General features: G+C 53.0%; 1 protein-coding gene across 4 annotated transcripts in view; it reads left to right on the top strand.

Moving 5' to 3' along the window:
- The first annotated feature begins 1,280 nt into the window (after window positions 1-1,280).
- Window positions 1,281-27,409, top strand: part of TBC1D9B (TBC1 domain family member 9B) — a 46,399-nt gene continuing 20,270 nt past the window's right edge. For 2 of the 4 annotated variants that reach the window (XM_055112904.2, XM_063604339.1), the window contains exons 1-7: window positions 1,301-1,514; window positions 4,397-4,507; window positions 9,910-10,028; window positions 14,615-14,843; window positions 15,762-16,020; window positions 17,643-17,850; window positions 21,284-21,493. In XM_055112904.2, the coding sequence (XP_054968879.1) occupies window positions 1,397-1,514; window positions 4,397-4,507; window positions 9,910-10,028; window positions 14,615-14,843; window positions 15,762-16,020; window positions 17,643-17,850; window positions 21,284-21,493 (1,254 nt within the window). In that variant the 5' untranslated portion in view covers window positions 1,301-1,396. Of the gene's footprint in view, window positions 1,515-4,396; window positions 4,508-9,909; window positions 10,029-14,614; window positions 14,844-15,761; window positions 16,021-17,642; window positions 17,851-21,283; window positions 21,494-27,409 lie in introns of all 4 variants that reach the window. The other 2 variants (XM_034961213.3, XM_034961214.3) reach the window with 2 other exon arrangements.

The raw sequence follows: 27,409 nt of genomic DNA, 5'->3' as shown, positions 1-27,409 counted from the left end.
AGTTCTTCCAAATTCTTTCCCTCTAGAGAGCACAATGACAATATTAGTTCAAACTTCCAAGGTGTTGAAGAAAGCCCGCCTCTGCATCTTGAAAGCTGATTCCTATATCCAGCAACATTGAAGAAGACTGCAGATCACTCTGGGTGTCAACTGCGTGTACCTACATCCATCGCACCAAGACTCTTGAGTGCCAATCACAGAAACCCACCTGGAAGTCAGGTCCAGCTCCAAGGATGGTTTAACTGCCCCCTTCCCTTTGCCCTCTAGCCAGACCCTGGTGAGGGTTCCAGCCAGCAGGGTGACCCGACATCCCAGTCGACCCCGGACAGGCCCCAGGCCCGTTGTCCCAGGTGGAGTTGACAGCCCCCTCATGCAGAAGGCCGTGTGTGGACTGGCGCTGCCCCTGCAGGCCAACACTGGGAGACCAGGGACCCGCATTCGCCTGCAGCCAGCCTCACGCTTGCGCAGAAGCCGCCACTGGGCCCAGGGCCAGTCCAGACCCCATCCCCAGGGCCGGCCATCCTCTGTGACCCGTCTGTCAGGGGAGGGGCAGCACTGATTTCCAAGGATGCAGCCCGTATCAGGGCCTCCTGGCACCTGCCCTGCGCTGGAAGATTCTTCTAGTCTCCCGGCCCCAGTGTCAGAATTCTGAGAACTGGCCGGGCGCGACGGTTCACTCCTGTAATCCCAGGACTTGGGAGGCCAATGTAGGCGGATCACCCGAGGTCAGGAGTTCGAGACCAGTCTGGCCAACATGGTGAAACCCCGTCTCTACTAAAAATACAAAAAAATTAGCCGGGCGTGTTGGCGGGAGCCTGTAATCCCAGCTAAAGAGGCTGAGGCAGGAGAATCGCTTGAACCCGGGAGGCAGAGGTTGCAGTGAGCTGAGATCGCGCCACTGCACTCCAGCCTGGGCGACACAGCAAGACTCTGTCGAAAAAAAAAAAAGAAAGCTGAGAATTAGGAGGAACTGCAAACGCTTTCCAGGCGCCCTTTGCAGTGCTAACACGCCCCGGGTTGCACGCGCAACCAGCCAAAAGCAGCCAAACTCTGCTTCTTGACATCCTTCTCTCACACTGCACAGCTTTCAAAACGCCAGACGCCCTGCTCTGCACAGCGGCTCCCCTGTCTGCGGACTGGGCCGTTCCGTTCTGGGCCCAGGCCGGAGGCCGCGGGCTGCACCGCTCCAGGAGGCCAGGCTGGCGCGCGCCCGAGGCCGGGGTGAGGGGGCGGCGCGGAACTCGGGCCGCGTGCGTGAGCGCCACACGCCCGCCAGGGGGCGCCGCCCGCCCGGCCCCGCCCCGCCCCGGCCCGCTCCGCACGCTCCGCTCCGGGACGCCGACGGCGGCGGGCGCTTCCGCCTCGCGGGCCTCGGCCCGGTGCGAGCGGCTCCGCGATGTGGCTGAGCCCGGAGGAGGTGCTGGTGGCCAATGCGCTGTGGGTGACGGAGCGGGCCAACCCCTTCTTCGTGCTGCAGCGACGCCGGGGCCACGGCAAGGGCGGCGGCCTTACGGGTGAGAGGCGCGCGGGCGGCCGGGCCTGTGGGCTGGCGGCGGGGCTGGCGGCGGGCGGGCGGCGGGCGGGTCCGGTTCCGGCCCGGCCTCGGCGCGTCGCAGCGGACACGCAGGCCAGCGCGCGGCGGGGCGGGGGCGCGAGGCCAGGACCCGGGAGCCGGGCGCGGAGGGGCCGGGGCGGGGAGGCGAGGGGCTGGCGGGAGGCGAATGCGCCCTCGGCGGGCTCTCCTCAGGTCGGCTTGGGGCGGCCAAGTGGAGACCGGCGGCGGCTTCTGCCCGGATTCGGCGCCCGCGAGCCCCGGGGGCCGTGCAGCTTCCCGGGATTTCACCGCCGAAAGTTGGCGAGACCGCCCTGTCCTCATCCTCCACCTCAGTTTCCCCAGGTGCCTCTAAGGGGCCAAGTGACGCCAGCGCACGTTTTCTTTTGCCCTCTTCTTCGTGCCCATCTCACCAAAGTATCGCCCTTTTAGCAAGATCAGAGGTCCCTGGAGCTGGCCGCACCCCCATTCCCCCAGCTTCTCCTCCCCCACCTTTCCTGCTCCTGGCTGCTCTCAGAGCTGCGCACCCAAGGCTGTGGGTAGCGGCACAGGGTGTTCCTGCAAGCTCGCCAAGGTGGCCCTTTGTGGGCCCGGGTGCCACCATCACACAGGATGAAGCTGGACAGGCACCCTTGGAGTCGTGCGGCCTGTGGGATCCAGGGGAGGCCCACAGGCCACTCCCTCCGCAGGTGGTGTCCAGGGCCCCTCATGCTCCAGGGCCTGCGCCCAGCACTGCAGGAGCCCGGCTGGCTCAGGCTCAGTGCCTGTGCTCTTCGGGGCACCGACTGTTGCCCTACAGGATTGCGGTCCCATTGTTGCCAGGTCGTCCAGTTTATCAAGAGCATTTTCTGTGAATCATCCTGATTTTCAGTGTGAGCAGCTAATAGCCAGATGCAGACGGAGGCTTCTCCTGGGCCACGTTTCTTCATGTGGAAGAGACTGTTCTGTTCCCAGGAACACTCAGTGTTCCCTTCAGCTTCGGGTTCCCTCCCAGTGGGCTTCAAGGATCTCGGGCTCCTGTGCTGGACCCGCCTCCTAGATCCAGCTGTTCAGTCGGCAGCCCCTGTGGCCAACCTCGAAGCTACTGCAAGCCCGATGAAGAAAGCGAGGGACCGGCACCTTTTCTTCCGCCAGCGCGCCAGGGTGTCATCAGCGCGCCAGTGTGTCATATTCGCTGGTGTACTTGAAACACTTGTGCTGTGCTCGGCAGGCTTATGTGGGTCGTCTCATTGAACGGGCGGGTGCAGGTGCAGCCCGGTCTCTGTACACCTCCTTCCTGCGGGCTCTTCTCCTTTCCACCTCACTCTCCATGTCCCCTGGGACCGAGCTCCCAGGGTCCCCCCAAGGGAACCCTTCTTTGAACCCTCTCCCAATCTCTCCCCACTGCTAGGTTTGGTGTGTCCTGCTGTGCCCTCTGACAGGGCCTTCCCTGTGCCATCATGGGCATTGTGGCCTCCTGAGTACTGTCCTCCCTGAAGAGGAGCAGACAGGGATGTGGTTTTATTCAAGCCATCTATTAAAAACATGCCAACCTAGACTTTTCATTAAAGAATCTGAATAGCTAGCTTGGCCAACATGGCAAAACCCCGTCTCTACTAAAAATATAAAATTTATCCGGGCATGGTGGCACGCGCCTGTAATCCCAGCTACTCGGGAGGCTGAGGCACGAGAATCGCTTGAACCCAGGAGGTCAAGGTTGCAGTGAGCCGAGATGGCGCCATTGCACTCCACCTTGGGCGACAGAGCGAGACTATCTCAAAAAAATATTAATGGACTATGAAACAAAAGTGTTAAAGTTGAATAACAGCAATAAAAATTGTTCTGACATCAACAGGAAAAATGGTAATAAAATATTTTCAGATCATGTCAAAAGCAGCACTTCGTTAAAAGGAAGAAAAAATTTCAAGTAAAAACAATAAACAGGTTTTTAGATTGCTCGATAATTCAATTAGTGAATCAAACAATGATAAAAGCTATATATTTCCTGCTGATTTGTCAGAAAAATAGTGACACTGACAAAGATAGCATTACCTAAAATATAAAAGCAAAGATAGCGTTGCCACAGACTGCTTAATGTGTGTCATCTATCAAATGGGTATATGTGATGAGAAGAAAAACTTGAAATGCCCTCAAATGTTTCAGTTCAGAAATGAAAAAACTTTATATTTTCCCAAATTTGGCAATTCTAAAGATCGACTTCTTCAGTTATGATTTTTGAGGCTAAAAGAAACTTCTTTAAACTGTCGGTAATAAAAAATCAGTGAGTCATGGCAAAGGGGAGACATTATCTTTCTGTTCTTGATATGGAAAATAATGTTGCAGAATCATTGTCCTGTGTGTGAAGAAGCGATGAGTACAGGACCAGAACTGTCCGGAAGACGTATTTCAGGAGACGCGCCTGGCAGTTAGGAAAACATTGTGTTGGTTTTCTGGATTTTGTGATATTTCTGATATTGTTCTTTTTTAGCTTTAACGTGTAGCTCTGTACTTTCTCGGTCTAAAGCAATACTTGTTTTGTAGTCTAGTTTTGTATACGTAAAGAGGGCTTCCCAGAATTGTTTAAGCTCTGGCCCCATGAAACTTGTATCTGCCTCTGCCTACAAGTGTTTCTGAGCCAGGAGAAGAAGCAGATGCTTCCAGGAAGAAGTAGAAGGGGATGTTTTTGATCGGGATCAGACACTGGCTGAAGGCCTTTGACCGCAGGGGTCATTCCGGACGTTTCCCTCGTTGGGCTGGACCCTTTGGGTAGCGTCACCATCCTGTCTGCCTCCGGCCAGACTCAGCCTTCAGGGGCCTCAGTCCGGCCCTCCCCTCACCCTCTATGTCTCTCTGCCCTGTTCCCAGGTCTTCTCGTGGGCACCCTGGACGTGGTGCTGGACTCCAGTGCCCGCGTGGCCCCTTACCGCATCCTGCACCAGACCCAGGACTCCCAGGTCTACTGGACAGTGGCGTGTGGTAGGTGCCGTGAGTGGTGAGGGGTGCTGGGCAGGGCCTGCCCTGGAAGGGCCGTTGCCGGGAGGAAGGGGTGTGTAGCCCACGTGTCTGGGTGGTGTTCCCTGCTGACAGCACAGCCCAAGGCTGCAAGAGGGAAGTGGAGGAGCCTTCGCTTCCATCTTAGAAAGGCAGCTCCGTGGCCCGGTGCGGTGGCTCACGCCTGTAATCCCAGCACTTTGGGAGGCCGAGGTGGGCTGATCACGAGGTCAGGAGATCGAGACCATCCTGGCTAACACAGTGAAACCACGTCTCTACTAAAAAATACAAAAAATTAGCTGGGGGTGGTGGCGGGGGCCTGTAGTCCCAGCTACTCGGGAGGCTGAGGCAGGAGAATGGCGTGAACCTGGGAGGCGGAGCTTGCAGTGAGCCGAGATTGCGCCACTGCACTCCAGCCTGGGCGACACAGCGAGATTCCGTCTCAAAAAAAAAAAAAAAAAGAAAAAAAGAAAGGCAGCTCCACTGGTCATGGGGACAGGGCAGGAGAGGACAGCCCCATGGATCCCCATGTACCTCTAGGGACGCAGGTGTGGGGCTAGCCAATGTCCACATTCTCATGCCACCTTTTCTCAAGATAGACATAGTCGGCCTCATTCAAAGATTCCATATTTGCAAATTGGCCTACTCAATAAAATGTATTTGCAATCCCCAAATCAATACTTCCAGTGATTTTGTGGTCATTTGGAGACACTCATGGACACATGCACGTTCAAAGCAGTGAAAAATTTGAGTCGCCTGATGCCCATGTCCCCAGCTGAGGCGGAACAGGACGACGCTTTGCCTTCTTGATTCAGCTCTCATACTGCACTCACGTGTCCTGTTCAGTCTCTGCAGTGCCATGTTTTTCCCATGTTTGTGCTCGTTGCTGATGACTTGGCTGTTTAAAATGGCTCCCAAGCATAGCGCTCTTGTTCCTAAGAGCAAGAAGGCTGAGTTGTGCCTTGTGAAGGAGATCCGTGCATGAGAGCAGCTTCGTTCAGGCGTGAGTGATAGTGCTGCTGGCCGTGAGCTCAATGCCAGTCGATCAGGAATATGTATTAAATAAGGCATCTTTAAACAGAAACACATGTAAAACAGTTATGTATCGGTCAGTCGACAGAAGTGTGATTAGAGGCTCCAGGAACCTAACCCTGTGTTCCCCCAGGGTGCTGGTTCAGGATTCGCTAACTCAGTGTTCGCGGCCACCTTACAGAATCTGACCACCTGAATAACGAGAATCCGCTGTAGTTGTCCTCCTAGGTGGAAGCGCACTCACCCGTCCAAGAGTGCGGAGGGAAGTCCCCTTTCAGCGGGTACCTGCTGGGTTGAGTTTGCTCTGAGAAAATGACAGTCCTAGCTGACTCTCAGACAGTGCTTCCTGTGTGCCAGGCACTTGCCTGAACCACCCGGTACCTCCAGAAGGCATAAGTACTTTGGTCTTCTCTATGTTGAAGGTGAAGAAACTCTGGCCCAGAGGGGTTGAGTAACCTGCTCAGAGTCACACAGCTGCAGTTTGGACCCTCTCAGTACCTCTCTGAAGCAGAAGCCACAGTGCCCTTGTTCTCCAGGGTAGTGGTTTCCCTTGAAGGCCTGGGAGAAGATGATGAGACTCAAAAGTTTGTCAACCTCACGGCTGGAACCCAGCTTCAGGAGGGGAAGGGTCAAGGAAGTAAAAGCATAGGGCAGGCGGCACCCCGGGAACAGCCCCACTCCCAGGTGGGCGCTCTGCACGGGCATCCTGACCAGCAGTGCCCTTCTCCCTTGCAGGACTGAATAACTCAGTAAGAGTTAGGAAGGGGAGTTTGTCCAAGGCCAAGCAGGGAAGCCCAGTTAGACCCCAGATCTCTGGCTTCAGAGCCTGAGTGGACCCTGGGGGCAGCAAGAGTTTGCCAGAGGAGGGGCTTCCTGTGGGGAGGGGACCATTTCTGAGTGGGCCAGGAGGTTGGTGTGTGCTGATGAGGAGAGGAGCTGCTTTAACATGGGCCCTTGAGATTTCCATCTCTGGCAGCAAGAGCTGCCCGTCCCTGGGGAGAGAAAAGTACGAGGGGCAGAGTGGGAATCCCTTTAGTCACAGCAGGCCTGGTGCTGGGGAGGGGCCCAGCCACAGCCACGCAGCGGAGCCCGTGTACGTAGCCCCGTGCCACACACTTGACCTCTCCCCTCCTGCCAGGCCCAAAGCCCTGTACTGGCCCTGGCTGTGCCTCCCTTTCCTGCCAGCCAGGCTAGGCCCCAGAAGCAGCTCACCAAGACCAGACATGGCCCTGCCAGCACCTGCTTAGTGAGTTCTAACCCTTGAGCCTGGTGTTCGAGGACACCTGGGGGTCTGCCTGCCTCCATTTCTGGCCTTGTCTCCCCAGCTCACAGCCTGGCCTTCAGCCGGACCACACAGCTGCAGGGCCTGGAGGAGCCACACCCCTCCTGGCTGCTGTTCCTAGTGTACGCCATGCCAGCTAACCTTCCCTCCCGCTCCTCTGAGAACTGCCCAGACTCCACAGACCCATCCTTCCTCCTGACTCCTCTGGACATGACGTGTCTGCGCACGCTTTTACGTGGAAGCCCGTGAGGCCGGGAGCTTCCGAGGGTGAGGGCAGGCTCTGCAGCCAGGCACCCAGGGTTAGGATTCTGGTTTGATCACTTCCCAGCTGTGTGACCTTGGGTAACTTATTTCACCTCTCTGTGCCTCAGCTTCATCTGGTAAAATGAAAATAATGGTACCTGTCTCCACTGTGTTCTGAGAATGGAATAAGATAATCCATGGAAAACTCTGAAAACAGAAACAGCATTTAATACTCTAATTAGCTATTATATTATTTTTATTCCCAGCACCTAGCATAGAGATGGAATAGTTTCTTAGTATGAAATGAAGATTGAGTTACTTTTAACTAATATGTTTTAATGCACATATGTAAAAAAAGAAATGTTTTTTTGAGGCGTTCTCTTTCTGTTGCCCAGGCTGGAGTGCCATGGTGCAATCACAGCTCACTGCAGCTCTCTGGCTAAAGTGATCCTCCCACCTCAGCCTCCTGACTAGCTGGGACTGCAGGCCCACGCAACCATGCCTCATTTTTTCTATTTTTTGTAGAGACAGCCATGTTGCCCAGACTGATCTCAAACTCCTGGGCTCAAGCGATTCCCCTGCCTCAGCCTCCCAGAGTGCTGGGATTATAGGACTGAGCCACTGTGCCCGGCCTATAAATATTTTTAATTAAAGTGCTGACACATCCACACAGGCAGCGAGGAGGAGATTTCTTCTGTTTTAGTTTTCTAGGAATGTTATGTGTAACAGAAAATAATACAGTAGAGTTGCACCACATGTAAATTTGACTTCCAAATTCAACTGTGGGTTCCTGGCAAATAAACCGAAAAAGAAATCTCTACCTACCAACTAGGCCTTGGCCTCTGTGCATCAGGGAAAGGAGGCTATAATAGAAATGCAAAGAAAAATGAAAAAAAAAAAGTTTAAAGTAAATTATGGATGACTTAAGGGGCTTCCAGGAGTAATTCTGGGGGCCTTTTGTGACTTACTGCAAGCTGTGTGATTCTGGGTGGGATCGTTTTCCCGTGGGCATCCCCCCCCAGGCCAGTCGGGAGGATCTATCCTGTGGCCTTGCTTCTTAGGTCAGGGTCTGCTTGAGGAGATTTGACAAAGCAAACAAATCAGTCCCAAGCAGAACAGCCGGGCTGTGACACAGCCTTGAGCAGGTGCCTCGGGCTGGAGCAGGTGACAGGCCCGGCCTGGCCTGGAGGGAGGGTCAGAGCTGTCTCCAGCTGGCAGAAGAGCCTGGTCAGGGAGGGAAGGAAGGTGGTCGGGGCAGGCGTGCCAGCAGAGACGTCTGGTTCACAGTCACACTGGCCTCCCGAGCATAGCGCCGTAGTGCTCTTGTTCCTAAGAGCAAGAAGGCTGAGTTGTGCCTTGTGAAGGAGATCCGTGCATGCGAGCAGCTTCTTTCAGGCGTGAGTGATAGTGCTGCTGGCCGTGAGCTCAATGCCAATCGATCAGGGATACGTATTAAATAAGGCATCTTTAAACAGAAACATGTAAAACAGTTATGTATCGGTCAGTCGACAAGAGTGTGATTAGAGGCTCCAGGAACCTAACCCTGTGTTCCCCCAGGGTACTGGTTCAGGATTCGCTAACTCAGTGTTCGTGGCCACCTTACAGAATCTGACCACCTGAATAACGAGAATCTGCCGTGTCTTGGCTGAGGCTGTCTTCATGCCTGGTGGGTGGGCCTCCTGTCCCACCCCCGGACAGCTGAGAATGATTCAGGGTGTCATTCACTCCTCATCCTTGTGTTCATTCAGTACAGGCAAAACCCCAGAAACAGGTGCTGGGGGTAGGGGAGCCAGGCCAGGCAGAGATCTCCCCTCATCCCTTTGCTCTTCCCCCGGGGCTTCTTCCCCGATTCCTTAATGGGAGCAAACAATTCTTCCAGCCTTTGAAAGTGGCATCGTGCTGCCTTCTCTACGTTTTTGTTTTGTGTGTTGTTTTGTTTTTTGAGACGAGGTCTCACTTTGTCACTCAGGCTGCACTGCAGCCTCCGCCTCCCAGGCTCAAGCAATCCTCCCACCTCAGCATCCTGAGTGGCTGGGACCACAGGTGCATGCCACCACGCCCAGCTAATTTTTTGTATTTTTGGTTTCGCCATGCTGCCCGGGCTGATCTCGAACTCCTGGGCTCAAACGACCCTCCTGCCTCAGCCTCCCAAAGTGCTGGGATTACAGGCATGAGACACGGCGCCCAGATTTTCTCTACATTTTTTTAAATTTCCGTTGGGCCTATGGAGGACAGGGACCCCCTCCCTCCTAGGTGGGGCAGACACTAGGTAAGAAGGTGGCCAGGAGAAACTGAAGAGAGGGACAGTAGCTACTCGCCTGCCCAGCAGGAGCCTCGCTGGCCAGGGGCCTGGAGTCTTGTAGGAAGCTCCGGCTGCTTATCTGTGGATACCTAGATGCTCAGGAAAGAGCTGGACTCATTTATACAAAGTATGACTGTGTCTGATTAATCACCTACATAGCAAAAGCCACATTAAGTTCTTTCAACTTGAGGAAAAGTGTAAGTTAGCAAGCTTGCAGGCGCACAGACTATTTCTAGGACACATAGGAGACTTAGTGACTCTCCCTGTTGGCTTCAGGGACAGGTGGAAACATTCTCTCCCACACGACTGTGATTCAGCCTGGACGTTTAATTTTTTGTTTTTTTACCAGGACCATTTATTACTTTGTTATGCACATATCCATCAGCTTAAGAGGGAAAAGCAGCTTGAAGATTCTGGTCACTTAGATTTAGCAAATGAGGTCACCCACTTTCATCTCGCTTCTTTGAATGTGCGTTTAAGGCCTGGGGAATTCATGATTTTTCTTTTACTTTACCAAACCTCTTCTAGGTTCTTCCCGCAAAGAGATCACAAAACACTGGGAATGGCTGGAAAATAACTTGCTCCAGACACTGTCCATCTTCGACAGTGAGGAAGATATCACCACCTTCGTCAAGGGCAAGATACACGTAAGGTTTACTCGCCACTCTCTGTTCTCACCCTTCCCTGGCCAGCAGTGTTCTCGTGTATTATCCTATTTCATCTTCACGATGTAGGGTGCATCCCCATTTTACAAAGGTGGAGACTGAAGTGTCAGCGCTCCTTCTCTTGGAGTTGGGCAGAGGAACTCGTGACCCAGGAAAACCCCTTCTTACCCTGGCTGGGCACTGGAGGCTGCTGAAGCCTAGTGCGGGGCTTCCATTCCTACCCAAGTGCCTTGGAAGGCGTACGCAGATAGACGGTTCTGTTTGCCAGAAGAGATGCTGGAAACAATTGGATATTTTGAGTTGTTTTTTATAATAAAACTAATGTTATTTTAAAAGACACATGCCCTTTACCCAAAAATCCCATTCCTTGGCGTTTACCCTACAGTGTATTCATATATGCAGAATATACAGTTTAAAGGGCCAGGTGTGGTGGCCCACACCTATAATCCCAGCACTTTGGGAGGCCGAGGTGGGTGGATCACCTGAGGTCAGGAGTTCAAGAGCAGCCTGGCCAACGTGGCAAAACCCCATCTCTACTAAAAATACAAAAATTAGCCAGGCATGGTGGTACGCGCCTGTAATCCCAGCTACTCAAGAGGCTGAGACAGGAGAATTGCTTGAACCCAGGAGGCCGAGGTTGCAGTGAGCTGAGATCGTGCCACTGCACTCCAGCCTGGGTGACAGAGTGAGACTCCATCTCAATTAAAAAAAAAAAAGGCCAGGTGCGGTGGCTCAGTCCTGTAATCCCAGCACTTTGGGAGGCCAAGACAGGCAGATCATGAGGTTAGGAGATCGTGACCATCCTGGCTAACACAGTGAAACCCTGTCTCTACTAAAAATACAAAAAAAATTAGCCGGGCGTGGTGGTGGGCACCTGTAGTTCCAGCTAATCAGGAGGCTGAGGCAGGAGAATGGCGTAAACCCGGGAAGCAGAGCTTGCAGTGAGCCAAGATCACGCCACTGCACTCCAGCCTGGGTGACAGAATGAGACTTCGTCTCAAAAAAAAAAAAAGAAGTAGAGATGGGGTTTTGCCATGTTGGCCAGGCTAGTCTCAAACTCCTGACCTGAAGTGATCCACCCACCTTGGCCTCCCAAAGTTCTGGGATTACAGGCATCAGCCACCGCACCTGGCCTGAAGGTATATGTCTTTTTCTTTCTGTTAGGTTATTGCCTTAAGTTAGATTCATGGGAGGGCTCTTACCAGGTCAAAGTTGTGTGGTGCAAAGTTGCTTTGGGCAGGCCCTTGTGAATTCCTGATACCAGAACTTCCTAAGCCTGGACAGACATTACCAAGTTTCTCAGCTCTTCTCAGTGCACTTTGGGGTTCAAGGTGAGACCTGGTTACCTCTATCTCCAGGAAAACAGGTGGAGAGAGCAGAAGCAAGCCTTTACTCTGGTGAGCAATTGGGCGATGATAATAATAGTAGTTGTGACATTATTCACTGCCTCCTATATGCCAGGCCCAACAAACGCATCAGCAGAACAAACTAAATGACTCATAGGCCAAGGAAGAAATGGAAATTGGAAGATATTTAGAATTGAGGCCAGGTGTGGTGGCTTACACCTGTAATCCCAGCACTTTGGGAGGCCAAGACGGGCGGATCACTTGCGGTCAGGAGATCAAGGCCAGCCATCCTTTGCCAACATGGCGAAACCCTGTCTCTACTAAAAATATTTAAAAAGTAGCTGGGCGTGGTGGCATGGGCCTGTAGTCCCAGCTACTCGGAATGGAAGACTGAGGCAGGAGAATCACTTGGACTTAGGAGGCAGAGGTTGCAGTGAGCTGAGATCACACCACTGCACTCCAGCCTGGGCATCAGAGCGAGACTCCATCTCAAAAAAAAAAAAAAGAAAAGAAAATGATTGAAATACTACTGCATGTCAGGATGTGTGGGATGCAGTGAGAGCAATACACAGAAGGAAATTTAAAGCCTTCAGTCTTACAAAAGAAGGAAGGATGGGCCAGGCGCAGTGGCTTATGCCTGTAATCCCAGCACTTTTGGAGGCCGAGGCGGGCAGATCACGAGGTCAGGAGATCGAGACCATCCTGGCTAACACAGTGAAACCCCATCTCTACTAAAAATACAAAAAAATTAGCCGGGCATGGTGGCGGGGGCCTGTAGTCCCAGCTACTCAGGAGGCTGAGGCAGGAGAATGGCATGAACCTGGGAGGCGGAGGTTGCAATGAGCCGAGATCATGCCACTGCCCTCCAGCCTGGGCAACAGAGCGAGACTCCGTCTCAAAATACGCTGTGAGGAGCATCTTTAAAAAAGCAAAACTCTAAAGAGAGAGGATGACAAAACAGCCTTAAACCAGTACCTTTAAGAATTTAGACAAAATGGGGCTGGGCATGGTGTCTCACACCCGTAATCCTAGCACTTTGGGAGGCTAAGGCAGGTGGATCACTTGAGGCCAGGAGTTTAAGACCAGCCTGGCCAACATGGCAAAACCTTGTCTCTACTAAAAATATAAAAAATTAGCTGGGCATGGTGTCGCGCACCTGTAATCCCACCTATTTGGGAGGCTGAGGCACAAGAATTGCTTGAACCCGGGAGGCAGAGGTTGCAGTGAGCCAAGATTGCACCACTGCATTCCAGCCTGGGCAATAGAGTGAGACCCTGTCTAAAAAAAAAAGAAAAAAAAAAAAAGAATTTAGACAAAATGGGCACTTTATTAGAATAACATTTATTAATTTCCAGTTGCTTCTGCAACAAATTACCATCAACTTAGTGGCTTAAAAGAACACCAGTTTGGCTAGGCGTGGTGGCTCACACCTGCAATCCCAGCACTTTGGAGAGAGATGTTTAGATCGCAGCTGCGGTAGCACTGGTGGAAGAGAAGAAAAACCCTTTTCCTTCTCCCCATTTAGGTTCTTGGCTGGGGCTCTGTTACAAAAGGCAGATTAACAAGACAAAAACAGAAGTTTACTAATGTGTGTATCTCATATATTCATGGGAGAAACTTGGATAGGTGACTCAAAAGTTTAGTTGGAATTGGGTTTACACAGCCTCTTAACACAGGGACAGGCCACTTAAAGAACAATAACAGGACAGACGAAAACAGCTTATGCTTCCAAGGGCAGGAAACTGTGAGAAGATAAATACATGGGATGAAACCGATGGAGTAAGGTTTGTTTGCAGATGCGTGCGGTGTCATCTCTGGGCTGATAGGAATCTAGAATTGTCTCCAATAAAGGAGAACGTATATCCAGCTTTTAGGCAGAAAGGGGGAGGGAGGGCAGAAAGAGCTTTTCCTGTGTTTGCTGCTACTTAATTGCCTTCAGCTCAAAATACTTCTTATGTCAAAAGGGCTTATTTTGGGATGGCATATTGTAGTTTCCTTCCCTGGATACTCAGAAATAGAAGAAATCAGAACAGATCCCACCTTTCAGTCCTCACCTAGGCTCATGGCTGTCCTCACTGCCCGTGGACAGAGGGATGGGGGGTGGCCCAGCCACCAGCACTGACCTTGACTGACTTTAGTTTATCTTGTAATTGTCCTTCTAGAAAATCAACGGGTACATTTTGAGCTGAGGGCACTGCTGAGGACCTGTTTTACCCCAGGAGGCTTGGGGCTGGCTCTGTGGCCCAGGGGGATGTCTCTGGGCACCCTGAGCCCTGTAACAATGCCAGCAGCATGAGGGAGTATGGACGGACCCTGAACCTGCGGGTCCTGCCGCTGGTTTGTGTGCAGGGCCAAGAGGCAGGAGGCCCCGGCACACAGGGGGTCAAGTGCAGGACGTCCTCCAGGACGTGATAAGAGAAGCGCTTTCCAGAACAGAGCTGCAGGGCGATCCCATTTGGGCAAATAAAGGGGGAAAGAGGAAAACATACATTTGCTTATGAATCCATTGGTGTTTGCGTGTCTGGAAGGAACCAGGAAAGTCACTACAGAGAGCGAGAAAAGATTCCCTTTTCACTGAATACACATTTCTACTGTATGCATTTTTTACCATGTTTATGGATAATGTTTCAACAATTTTACATGAAAATAACTGAAATATTCATTTTAAAAGTGTCAGGCCAGACACAGTGGTTCACGCCTGTAATCCCAGCACTTTGGGAGGCTGAGGCGGGCGGATCACTTGAGCCCAGGAGTTTGAGACCAGCCTGGGCAACATGGCAAAACCCCATTTCTACAAAAAGTACAAAATTAGCCAGGTGTGGTGGAGTACACCTATAGTCCCAACTACTTGGGAGGCTGAGGCAGGAGGATGGCTTCAGCTGTTGGGTTGAGGCTACAGTGAGCCATGGTTCAGCCACTGCACTCCAGCTTGGGTGACAGAGTGAGACCCTGTCTTAATTTTTTTAAAAAGTCTCTGCTCACAACTGGTGATGACAGTAGTTACGGGAGTTGCAGGAACTTTGTCTAGAGAGTCACACAGGCAGTGTCTCTCATCCATGTGCCTTGACTGCAAGCCAGCAAGAGCCACTGACTGTTCCCACCTGTGCCTGTAGCCCTTAGACCAAGGTCCATGAGTCCTGGGTTCCCTGGGCCTCTCTGCTCCACCCTTTGACCTGTCCAGGACTGTGCAGGGCAAGCCCTTGTCCTCTTGCCTTCCTCCAGGGAATCATCGCAGAAGAGAACAAGAACCTGCAGCCCCAGGGAGACGAGGACCCCGGGAAGTTCAAGGAGGCTGAGCTGAAGATGCGGAAGCAGTTTGGGATGCCTGAGGGCGAGAAGCTGGTGAACTACTACTCCTGCAGCTACTGGAAGGGCCGCGTGCCCCGGCAGGGCTGGCTGTACCTGACGGTCAACCACCTGTGCTTCTACTCCTTCCTGCTGGGGAAGGAAGGTGAGCCCGCCCCTCAGTGTGCCCCAGCCCCCACACCCTCAGCCCCTCCCTGCCCTCGGCCCCCAGATACTCCATCCCCACATGGCCACCAGAGGGGTCTCCCTGAAACCCAAATGCCACCTTAGCGGCCCAAGATGGGACTGTCCGGCCTTGGCCAGGCGTACACCTGCTCCCAGCCGACTTTTACCATGCCCCCCACTCGCTAGTAGGGTTCTCTACATGGTGACTCCGCGTGCCTGCCCTGCCCTCTTCTGCCGAACTGGCGTATTCAGGCACACGTCTGCCCCGAATTCCTGGTGATTCCATGTCATGCAATGCCTTGGGTGCGTGCCACAGCCCTCATCTGCTGCAGGTTCCTCCCTACAGACATCCCGGCCACAGGATGCGAGCCTGATTTCCCAGCAGCTCCAGAAAGAGCCCCAGGGTCTTAGCCATCCCCAAGCCCACCAAGCCCTCCTCCCTCCTCGCCTCCCTCAGCCCACAGCCTCCCTGTGCCCCCTCCTGCCCTTGCCGCTTACCTGTCACGACCAGGTGGCCAGTCACCTCCCGTCAGCAGGGGCTGTGTCCTGTTCTGTGTTGGCCGCGCTGTGCTGTGACTGTTCACACCTCCGTGCGCTCCCACTTGGGGGAGCTGCTGGGTGGGTCTCGGTGGTTCACCTCCGCACATTCGTTCCTTTCCCCTTCAGCCACTGGTGGGGGAGACACTCACCGTGTGTGGTTGGTCTGGAAGGCAGTGGACACCTCAGTGGCCTGGTCCCTCCACATGGAGGGCGTGACACAGCCCAGACAGGCCTGGGCACACAGGAAGTGCTGCCCCCAGAGAGCAGTTCCCTGGGGTGGGTCTGGGGTACAGATGGGCATCAGGAGCCTCACCCTGCCGGGCCCTAACTTGCGGTGTGTCTATCTCTGTGGGCACAGTGAGCCTCGTGGTGCAGTGGGTGGACATAACGCGTCTGGAGAAGAACGCCACCCTGCTCTTCCCCGAGAGCATCCGTGTGGACACCCGCGACCAGGAGCTCTTCTTCTCCATGTTCCTTAACATCGGCGAGACCTTCAAGCTCATGGAGCAGTTGGCCAACCTGGCCATGCGGCAGCTGCTGGACAGCGAGGGCTTCCTGGAGGACAAGGCCCTGCCTAGGCCCATCCGGCCACACAGGAACATCTCAGCCCTGAAGCGGTGCGTTGCCCTCCAGGGCTGGGGTGGGCTCATGTGAGCCAGGTTCGCTGACCTTGGCTGGGACCTGCCTGGTCCAAGTGTGTAGACCTGGAGAAGGTGTCCACATTCACCCCTCATGGGCTCCCCACTTGGGAAGGAAGCCAGGTAAACAGATCATTGCAGTCCCGTGTGGAGAGGCAGCAGGAGATAGCAGTGATGTCCTGAGGATACCACTAATGGGGAGGAAGCTCTTCACACTTTATTCCTCTTGGCTGTATGATGGGAAGGGGCTCTTACCATCCCTAGGTATCAGACAAGGAAGCTGAGGCACAGAGAGGTTAAGTAACTTGCCTGAAGTCCCTCGGTTAGTGAGCAGTGGAGCCAGGATGTAGCCACCTCAGCCAGGGTGTTCTGACACCCCCAGAAAGGCTTTGGTAAATCTGGGCTCAAGTGCACGGCCTCCGTCCCACCGTGATTGACAGCTCTCCTGTATACCCTGAGACTCCTTGGCCAGGGGCCTCTCACAGCCATGGGACCCCCAGGGGTCCTGAGTTTGATGTAGAAGCAGACCTCTGGGTCTGAAGCCAGCCAAGGAGATGGGCCATGTGTGGGTCTGAGTTCCCTGCTGCCCTGTCCAGGGGACCGATAGGTAGGAACACATCATAGCAGCCAGCCCTCCCGGGCTACTTAACGTTTGGGTTCCTAGGTTGTAGCTTATGGGAAACTCCAGAGGCTGGACAAGATCTCTGAGGTTCCCTGGGTCCCATAGCCAGCCTGACCACAGCCAGATTCACACCCTTGTGTTGAGCGACCTCATTCCAGCCAGGCCATTTCCTGCATTGCACCCACAGACTATGGTCCAGGCCCAAACTCTGGGGTCCACCTCCAGGACCAGAAAATTGTGCAAGCATGTTGTCCTTGGGATGCAAGTGACAGGTTGGCTTGTTGGACCTTTTGGAAAGAACACGAGCAGAGATGGAACATGACTGCTCCTGGCACTGCTGGTGAGAATGCAGTCAGGCCCTGGTCAGGCCACTGCGGCCCAGGACAGGCAGGAGGCTCCCTTTGGGGCTGGGAGAGTTTATGTGGACAGAGCCACCAAAGGGGTGAGGGCCTGGGCCAGGCCACTGTCACAGCCATCAGATACACAGGTGTGCATTTCTGTTAGCAGCCGCATGCTTTAGTTTAAGCTCCACACCTCCCTGTGGGGAGCTCCTCACCTAGGTTTCAAGGTGAAACCTGGGGTTAGGCCTGCCCAGGGTGGAAGAGCTGCCCGGGGCCCTCCATCTGAGTGGGATCCAGGGCAGGTGCTCTGGGCTCTGCTTGCCCATCAGTACCGAGGGATGGGTTGCACATTGCCCAGGCCAGCATCTAGGTGTGTCCTTTTCAAAGCAGTCTCAGGACACATTGCTTGCTGGCCACTTCTCCGCTGGTTATGTGACTGTCTCACCTTCTGCCTGCTCACTCAGCATGCATCTTTTATTGAACTCTGAGGTCCCTGAGCATAACTTGCTCAAGGGACCACCCCAGGGATCCTGAATCTGATGTGGAAACAGGCCTGGGGAGGCCCCAAGGCTTCCTTGAGAGTGTGCTGGTCCTGACCTTGTCCCCTTTCCTCCTGTCCTCCTACCTTGTTTCCCCAGAGACCTGGACGCCCGAGCCAAGAATGAGTGCTACCGAGCCACGTTCCGGCTGCCCAGGGATGAGCGGCTAGACGGCCACACAAGCTGCACCCTGTGGACGCCGTTCAACAAGCTGCACATCCCTGGCCAGATGTTCATCTCCAACAACTACATCTGCTTCGCCAGCAAGGAGGAGGACGCTTGCCACCTCATCATACCCCTGAGGGAGGTCAGCATCCCCTAGTTGAGAGGCCAAGGCCTTTCCAGCCCCGAGGTGTCAGTGGGCTCAGGGACCAGCCTGTCCTGCTCTGCCCTGTCTCACTGGGGGGTACCTGGGAGGATGCCCTAGCCCAGGCAGTCACATGTCACTCAGTGATGGGACAGGTGGAGGGTGTAGGACAAGTGAGCCCCTCCACAGGCACCTGCCCTGTTGGGGAGGCAGGTAACATGGTAGGGGCACACTGCTTGCCCTCTCAGGTCACTTGCCTAGTGGAGACAGGGTCTCCCATGCCTAGTGGAGACAGGGTCTCCCATGCCTAGTGGAGACAGGGTCTCCCATGCCTAGTGGAGACAGGGTCTCCCATGCCTAGTGGAGACAGGGTCTCCCATGCCTAGTGGAGACAGGGTCTCCCTTGCCTAGTGGAGACAGGGTCTCCCTTGCCTAGTGGAGACAGGGTCTCCCTTGCCTAGTGGAGACAGGGTCTCCCTTGCCTAGTGGAGACAGGGTCTCCCATGCCTAGTGGAGACAGGGTCTCCCATGCCTAGTGGAGACAGGGTCTCCCTTGCCTAGTGGAGACAGGGTCTCCCTTGCCTAGTGCAGACAGCGTCTCCCTTGCCTAGTGCAGACAGGGTCTCCCATGCGTGAGTTTCCATCAGGCCTGCCTTCCGGGCCCTGCAGGGCAAAGTGCTGCTCCGTGGCTGCGCTTGGAGGACCGTGTTCCTGCACCGGTCCCATATGTCACTCTCAGAGGCCACCTCACCAGTCCTCTCTGGACATACCACCTTGGTGTGGCTCGGCTCCAGCAGGCCATCAGAGGTCGGCTCTCCCCTGTGGGGCGGCGTCGGCTCTCCCCTGTGAGGCTGCATTGGCTCTCACTTGCTCCTTCTTGGGTTTCTTGGACTTCCACAGTGACCCTGGTGGGAACAAGGCCATCTGTCCTGCACTGCACTGAAGGGGTGTGGACAGCAAGGACAAGGGCCCTTACCCAAATAGAAGGCATGAGACTGAGTCAGGACAGGTCCCAAGGCCTCCTTTTCCTTGTGGCCAAGCAGGGCTCTGACTGTTTAATTATAAGAAGAATCAAGTGAGATTCTTAACTTAAAGACCTCCCTGCCATTTGCACAAATCCCTCAAGTTGCAGATGTAGCTGAGAATAGGTGTGGGAGAGTTGCTGCCTCAGTTTCCCCAAGGGAAGTCAGAGGGAAGGAACTCAGAAGAGCCACAGCTCCAAAAGCTCCAGGTTGAGAGGCTCAGGTGTGACCCGAACCCCACATTCTCTTAGCACCAGGGCCCTGTGGATCTGTCCGGGGCACTGTACTGACCTGTCCCCCAGGCCTAGGGGTCTTCCTGACACCTGAGGCTCCGTTTGGATTTCTCCTGCCGGGCCCTTGACATCTCAGATGGTAGAGAGCCCTGGCGGAGCTCGGGGAGCAGGACTAGTCACACTGGAGGACTGAGTGTGCTCTGGTGATGGAACTCTGCAGCTGGTCAGGGTGGGGGCCGCCTGCCCAGCCAGCGCCGACCCCTCAACACACCTGCTCCTCCACGTTCCAGCCTGCAGGCTTCTGCGCACGCAGCTCACTCTGCTGTGGGGGTAGTGGACTCTTGAATTTCACTCCCAACCACCCGCTTCCATGCTTCCCTCGGGAAGTGACCCCTCTTCCACCCTTTGCCCAGGTAAAAGCCACGTATCGGCCTAGATTCCGACCTCTCCCTCCTCCCTGTGTCCTACCTACAGCATGTCTTGCCAGCTCACCCCGCAGAGCTCAGCCCTTCCTCTCCACGGACACCACCTAAGACACCATCATCTGCTTTAGCCACTCCCTAACCACACTGAACCCCCACCCCCGCTTTTTTTTTTTTTTTTTTTTTTTTTTTTTGAGACAGGGTCTCACTCTTGCCTGGGCAGGAGTGCAGTGGTGTGATCATGGCTCACTACAGCCTCCATCTCCCGGGCTTAAGTGATTCTCCCACCTCAACTTCCCGAGTAGCTGGGACAACAGATGCTTGCCACCACACCTAGCTGTTTTTTTTTAATTTTTAACAGAGACAGGGATTCATCATGTTGCCCAGGCTGGTCTCAAACTTCAGGATTCAAGTGATCCTCCCTCAGCCTTCCAAAGTGCTGGGATTACAGGCCTGAGCCGCCACACCCGGCCTAACACACTTAGCCCCTTTATGACGTATCCTCCCACAGCAACCAGCAAAATTCGAAATGTCAGTGGGAGCATGTTGGCACCCTGCTTAGAGTCCTCTAGAGTCTTCTCCCACCTGCCTCCTATGACCTGTGAGACCTTCTGTGCGCCTCTCCCACCTGCCTCCTGTGACCTGTGAGGCCTTCTGTGCGCCTCTCCCCGTCTCAGACCTGCGTCCAGGCACACCCCATGGATATGTTCACACACAGACATAAAAAGTGCACACTCAGGCCGGGCGCGGTGGCTCACGCCTGTAATCCCAGCACTTTGGGAGGCTGAGGCGGGTGGATCACGAGGTCAGGAGATCGAGACCATCCTGGCTAACATGGTGAAACCCCGTCTCGACTAAAAATACAAAAAATTAGCCGGGCGTGGTGGTGGGCACCTGTAGTCCCAGCTACTTGGGAGGCTGAGGCAGGAGAATGGCGTGAACCTGGGAGGCAGAGCTTGCAGTGAGCTGAGATCGCGCCACTGCACTCCAGCCTGGGCGACAGAGCGAGACTCCGTCTCAAAAAAAAAAAAAGTGCACACTCACCTCCACCACTGCCCAGCTCACGCTGTCCTGGCTTCTCTGGCCTTCTCTTCCTCCCTCAGGCAGTCCTACTCCCCTCTGCAGGGTGACTGCTGTGCCCCCACCCGTCTCTTCCCCAGCACTCACCTGGCTGGACCAGGTCTCAGCTCAGTGGCCGCCTCCCCTGGGACCACCCAGCCTTCCCTCTTCCCAGCACTCACCCCTGCTGACTCTGCTCAGCTGGTGCATCCCTCGTCTGTCTCCCTGCCAGGCCTTGGGCTCTGCAGAGGTGCCCACTGAAAGCTTGTCCTGTGCCCTCTACACCTCAGAGGGGTTCAGAGCCAAGCTCCAGGACCCCTGCTGTCAAAAAGTGTTCCCTGGGAACAAGTGCAGGGAACAGTCCTGCAAGCAAGGGACTGCTTGCCCTGCTTTCGGACAGCCTTCTGAGAGCCAGTGAAGGCCAGCAGCTGGGCTGAATACTACATCATCCTCAGAACCACCCTGCACGGCCGGTGTGCTCCCCGCCATCGACAGGAAAAACGGGACCTTAGAGGCACAGGCAGCTTGCTCGGGGTTAGGTGCAGCAGGTGGCAGAGTCAGAATGTGAGGACAGTTGGGCCACTCACTGCATTGTGCCCAGGAGAGGACAGCTGCGTGACAGTCTGCCATTCACAAAGCATGCCCAGCTGCAGGGCCTGAGATGCAGACACCCAAAAGAGTTCTTTCACCTTCTCAGGTGACCATTGTCGAAAAAGCTGACAGCTCCAGCGTGCTGCCCAGCCCCCTGTCCATCAGCACCAAAAGCAAAATGACATTCCTGTTTGCCAACCTGAAAGACCGTGATTTCTTGGTGCAGAGGATCTCTGACTTCCTCCAGAAAACACCATCCAAGCAGCCAGGCAGTATCGGGAGCAGGAAAGCCAGTGTTGTGGACCCTAGCACAGAGGTGAGAAGCCCCTTGGGAGCAGCAGGGTCGAGTTGGGCCCAGGAAGAGCCAGGGCATCCATCAGCCTCCCCGCTGGAGCCTGACCCCATGGTTCCTGCTGTGGGCCTCCGCCTAGGGGTGGATGTGTCAGAGCTGGCAAGAGACCCCTAGCCCAGACCCACACTGCCCAGCAACATCACAGCCTCTCTGCACCCCCAGCCACACACCCGGTACTCCTCACTCCTGCTGGGCCCATTGCCCATGAGGAACCTTCTCTGGCTGTCCTTTCTGCGTTGCTGCTGCACTCAGAGCAAAGCCACACTGTGGAGGCCTGTACACTTCGGCTTTGTTCCCATGACCTTCCCTGCCAGGCGTTCAGGCTGAAGTTCTTGACGGTAGAACTGCAGTATCACTATTGTACCAGCAAACTTAACAAGAATTCCTTAATATCACCAAATATTGTATTCACACTTCCCCGTGTGCAAGTGTACTTTTCATGGTTTGATTATTTGAACTGAGGCAGACGAAAGTCACACATGTCACTCTTGGTTGATAGGTCTCTTAAATCTGTTTAATCTACGGGCTTCTGCTCCACCTAGCTCTTGTTTATTCTTCCACAATATTTTTTTGAAGGAATCGGTCACTTGTGCCGTAGAGTCTTTCATCGTCTGGTTTTGCTGCTTGCATCCGCTGCAGGCATTTAGCAAGCTCCTGTGTCTCTTGTTTAAGTTGGTTGAGTGGTGAGACCGAGAGCCGTGATCACATTCAGGCTCAGCTGATTTTGGTTCTGGCAGGTCTGCCTGTGGGCAGGCTTGAGGTGCTGTTTACTCCCAACAAGAGATGTCTGACAACCAGCCACCTCTCTATGCTACTGTCAGTCATTGAGAATATGCCTGGATCCAGCGGCCAGTGGCCAGCGGCATGCTCATTCCATTCCTCCTTTCGTCTGGGAGCTGAAATTCTCCCAAAGAGGGAAGCTGACCCCAGGCACGGTTCATAGAGGAAAGGTGGAATACATGTTTTACTCTTTCCTCTTACTCACCAGTTGTCAAAATAATGATGAGTTGGTTTTCTAGTGTCTTCCACATGTGACCAGTGAGTTTTTTGGTTTACTTTTTATTGTAATTATGAACGTATGGATTTAAGCAACTTAATGTGTGTCTTTCCACTGGAATCACTATGCTTATTCTATCTGTGGCCAGAGGGGCTCATCTGGTCTAGCCCTGAGAGTCCCTGGGCACGACACTGGTCGTCTTTGATTCCTTGCTTTCTGGTGTGACAAGATGGATGTGCTGCTGCTGTCGTTGAGTCTGAATTTGCAAAAACATTTGGCCATTGGAAGAGTCCATATGCAAATTCACAGATCCAGCTTCTCTAGAAGTCAGTGCCCAGCCCTAAAGGCCCCATCCCATTGGGCAGCAGGCGTGGGAGCTGGGGCTGTGCGTGTCCTCCATGCTCTAGAGCCGTATGTGGTCTGGCCCAGGCAGGCCTTTACATTGTCTGCCAATAATAGATGCTAAATAAATTACTATGTCAGTGAGCGCATGGGAAGGGGTGGGCGGAATCAGTGTGGATTGCAGACATGAAGAAAGGTGTGGAGAAGGTTGGGCTTCATCTGGGATTTCAAGAAAGAGTGAAGTTGGATTGAGTGGCAGGGGCAGTGAACAGGGTGGTCGAGCCTCCTCTGCCTCCATGAGGCCCCACACTTCCTGAAAGCTGAGTAAGCACCACTCATGGCCCCTCCCAGGCACTCGGCTTCATGCATCCAAACACATTTTATTGCATTCCTGTTAGGTGCCAGCTGCTATTCTAGGCCCCAGGAGTAGAACAGTGAACGCATCGGACAGAGTGCCTGTTCACTTAGAGCTAATATTCCAGTGAGGGAGGCAGTAAGCAAATAAACATACAATATGTCAGGCAGTGATAAGGGCTGTGGGTAGAAATAAAGCAGGATGAGGGGATCAGGAGTGCCAGGGGAAAGAAGGGGGCTCCATTTTCTCTCTGTTGCTCATGGGCAACCTCTCTGATCAGGCAGCACTGGAGGAGAAACTGGAAGGAAGCAGGGGAACTAGCCATAGCCTGTCTGGGGCAGGGTGTTGGAGGCAGAGAGCACAGCAAGCTGGGAGACAGGATTGGACGTGGCACGGGCTTCTGGGACCAGGGCTTAGGAGACTGACCAGGTGTAGGAGGTGAGACCAGAGAGGTGGCAGAAGGCCAAGTCACCGAAAGCCCGTAGGCCCTGTGAGTGCTGCAGCTTTGACTTCAGGTGAGAGGGGAAGCCAGTGAAGAGTCATGACCAGAGGAGGGCACGACCTGTTTACGTGTTAATGGGGTTACTGTGGCCGTCCATGTTGACAGTGGATTAGAGGTGCCCCGTCTAGTACAGCAGCCACGTGTGGCCATGGAGCGCTGGAAATCCAGCGGGTCCCAATGGAAATGTGCTGTGAGTGTTCAGATCACTGTACACGGGTTTTGGAGACTTCATATGAAAAGAAAAACGTAAAATACCTCCATCTTTTTTTTTGGGGGGGGGACAGAGTCTTGCTCTGTCACCTAGGCTGGAGTGCAGTGGGGCAGTCTTGGCTCACTGCATCCTCTGCCTCCCAGGTTCAAGTGATTCTCCTGCCTCAGCCTCCCGAGTAGCTGGGATTACAGGCGTCCACCACCACGCCCGGCTTATTTTGTATTTTTAGTAGAGACGGGTTTTTGCCATGTTGGCCAGTCTGGTCTTGAACTCCTGACCTCAGGCGATCCACCTGCCTCAGCCTCCCAAAGTGCCGGGATTACAGGGGTGAGCCACCGTGCCTGGCCACTCCATCATTTTTAAATTGATTCCTGTTGAAATGCGAGTATTTTGGATACATTGGATTAAGTCAAATATATTGTTAAAATTAATCTCAATAATTTACTTTAGGACTTTACAATGTGGCTACTAGAAAATTTACAATTACATTTGTGGCTCTCATCATCTTTCTTGGGCAGTGCTGGACTAGAGAGTGGCAAGAATAGAAGCAAGGAGGCCGGCTGGAGCCCATCACAGAAGCAGGGGCACAAGATGATGGAGTCGAGCATCAAGGGTAGGAACAGTGTAGGTGTAAGAAGGGGTCAGATTCAGGAGACGCTATTGTGATAAAATACACATAACAACATTTACCATTAAGTACATTGACATTGCTATGCCATCACCACCATCCATCCACAGAACTTTTTCAGTTTTGCAAAACTGAAACTCTGAACCCATTAAACAGTAACTCCTCAGCCCCCACTCCCCCAGCCCCTGGCAAGCACCATGCTACTTTTTTGACTTGAATTGAACTATTCTAGGTAATGCACATAAGTGGAAGCATATAGTATTTTCCCTTTTGTGCCTGGCTTATTTCATTCAGCGTGATGTCCTCCAGGTTCATCCCTGTTGTAGCGTGCTCAAGATTTCTTTTTTAAGGCTGAATCATATGCCATTGTATGGATAAGCCACATTTTGTTCACCGTTGAAACTTGGACTGCTTCCGCCTCATGGCTATTATGAGTAACGCTGCTGTGAACATGGGTGTACAGATGTCTGTTTGAATCTTTACTTTCAGTTCTTTTGGGGACATACCCTGGAGTGGAATTGCTGGATTGTATAGCAGTTCTATTTTTAATATTTCAAGGAACCTCCGTGCTATGCTCTATGCACCAACTGTGCACCACAGTTGGAGGCCAGACCACCAACTGTGCACCACAGTTGGAGGCCAGACCACCAACTGTGCACCACAGTTGGAGGCCAGACCACCAACTGTGCACCACAGTTGGAGGCCAGACCACCAACTGTGCACCACAGTTGGAGGCCAGACCACCAACTGTGCACCACAGTTGGAGGCCAGACCACCAACTGTGCACCACAGTTGGAGGCCAGACCACCAACTGTGCACCACAGTTGGAGGCCAGACCACCAACTGTGGCATGACTCTGTGCAGACACAGAGCCAGTAGCTGTGCTGAGGCAATGGCGGGAAGGAAGAGGGGCTCTGATAGTCCTAAGAGCCAAGGAATCCAGAAGTCACCAGAATACCCCTCACAAGAGACTACTCAGCAAATGGAAACCTCAACAAGTGAATCTGAGAGACAGCCAGTGAAATTGGGAACCGATTTCTCAGGCTCCAGTTTATAGAGGAGGCTTTTTTTTATTAATGGAAGCACAAAATCCTGCTTTATTTCTACCCACAGCCTTATCGCTGCCTGACGTATTATACGGCTGAGGAAAGATCGAGAATGTGAGGGAAACCCATGCCCTTAACAAAAACTTCTCTTCCGAAAGACAAGAGCTCACCCCAAGAAAAAAAGGACTGGGATTGAACAGAGCAGGAACACTTGGGGTAAAGGAGAAAAGCTTTAGATACAAGAAAGAGGTGGCCAATCCCAGAAAGTACAGGAGCAAGGGCTACACAGACCGACCACAGCAGGGGAAAGGCCTCTCCAGCTGTGGAGTTCAGAAAGCTACTCTGACCCACAACTGCCCGTACATAGAACATCCGCTGAAAGAACAGGAAAAGATGCTGATCACACCCTATACAAAGATATTGCGGGGAGAAAGTGAACCAGATAACCTCCCACAGATAATGAAAGCACACCAGAAAAACATTCCTCCAGGCAGATGAAAACTGTGTCCTGATGTTTCTGAGTGATCTCAAAGGAATTAGAAAAATGACAGAAACTACTAAAGAATGGTATAAATTAAAAATGTTTAAAAAGCTCAGGTTAAAAGTGACTAGTCAAAAGAAAAATATGAAGAGAGTTGACAGGACTCAGGAGGAAATAAGAAAAAAAACCCAGATATTTCTGAAATGAAAATCAGGAACACAAGAATGAAAATACATTAAGGTAAATAAGGAAGAGATAGGAGAAAAATGGAGTCAGAGGAGACTCAAACAAATAGAGAAGAAGTTGTCCAGAGAAGGGATAAAGAAGTTAGGCAAAGAAGATCAAACTTACATATAATCGTAGTGCCATCCCACACCCTTCCCAGAAAAAAGCAGTGGAATAACAGGTAATAGAAACTGTGATTCAGGAAAACTGATAAAATAAGCTTGAACTTGTATAGTGGAAGGACACATTGAATGTCTAGAAAAATCAACACAAAATAGTCGATATTGACATAAAATCTCATAAAACTGTTCAATTTTAAAGATTAAAAAATTATTCCAGGCTGGGCACAGTGGCTCACACCTGTAATCCCAGCACTTTGGGAGGCTGAAGCAGGCAGATCACTTGAGGCCAGAAGTTCAAAACCAGCCTGGCCAACATGGTGAAACTCTGTCTCTACTAAAAATACAAAACTAAGCTAGGTGTAGTGGCACATGCCTGGAATCACAGCTACTTGGGAGGCTGAGGCACAAGAATCACTTGAACCCAGGAGGTGGGAGAGGGAGGTTGCAGTGGGCCACGATCCTGAGAGATTCCTCCTCAAGAGAGGTATCAGACTTTGTGATACAGTAACAACATTTTAGAGTAACTTTTTGGTGGGGGTTGGGGAGGGTGTCTCCTGGAGTGCAGTGGCACAATCTCGGCTCACTGCAACCTCTGCCTCCCAGGTTCAAGCAATCTTGTGCCTCAGGCCCGTGAGTAGCTGGGACTACGTGTATGTGCCACCATGCCTGGCTAATTTTTGTATTTTTTGTAGAGATGGGGTTGAGATTTCACTATGTTGGCCAGACTGATCTCGAGCTCCTGACCTAGGGTGATCCACCTGCCTCAGCCTCCCAGAGTGCTGAGATTATACAGAGTAACATTTTTAAGATATACAGTAAAAGAAGCTGTGACCCAGGGATTTTATACCCAGCCAAATTGACCTTCAGGTATAAAGACCATAGGCTGTAAAGAACATGCAGAGGAGTTCAGGGGCTCTCTCAGCTTCTGTGGAGTCTGCTGGAGAACAGACTCCAGATAACCAAGGAGTGAT

The sequence above is a fragment of the Pan paniscus genome, chromosome 4 (genome assembly GCF_029289425.2).
Source record: "Pan paniscus chromosome 4, NHGRI_mPanPan1-v2.0_pri, whole genome shotgun sequence".
NCBI lineage: Eukaryota > Metazoa > Chordata > Mammalia > Primates > Hominidae > Pan > Pan paniscus.
Note: the sequence above shows the minus strand (reverse complement) of the source record. Positions and strands in the feature narration are given on the sequence as shown.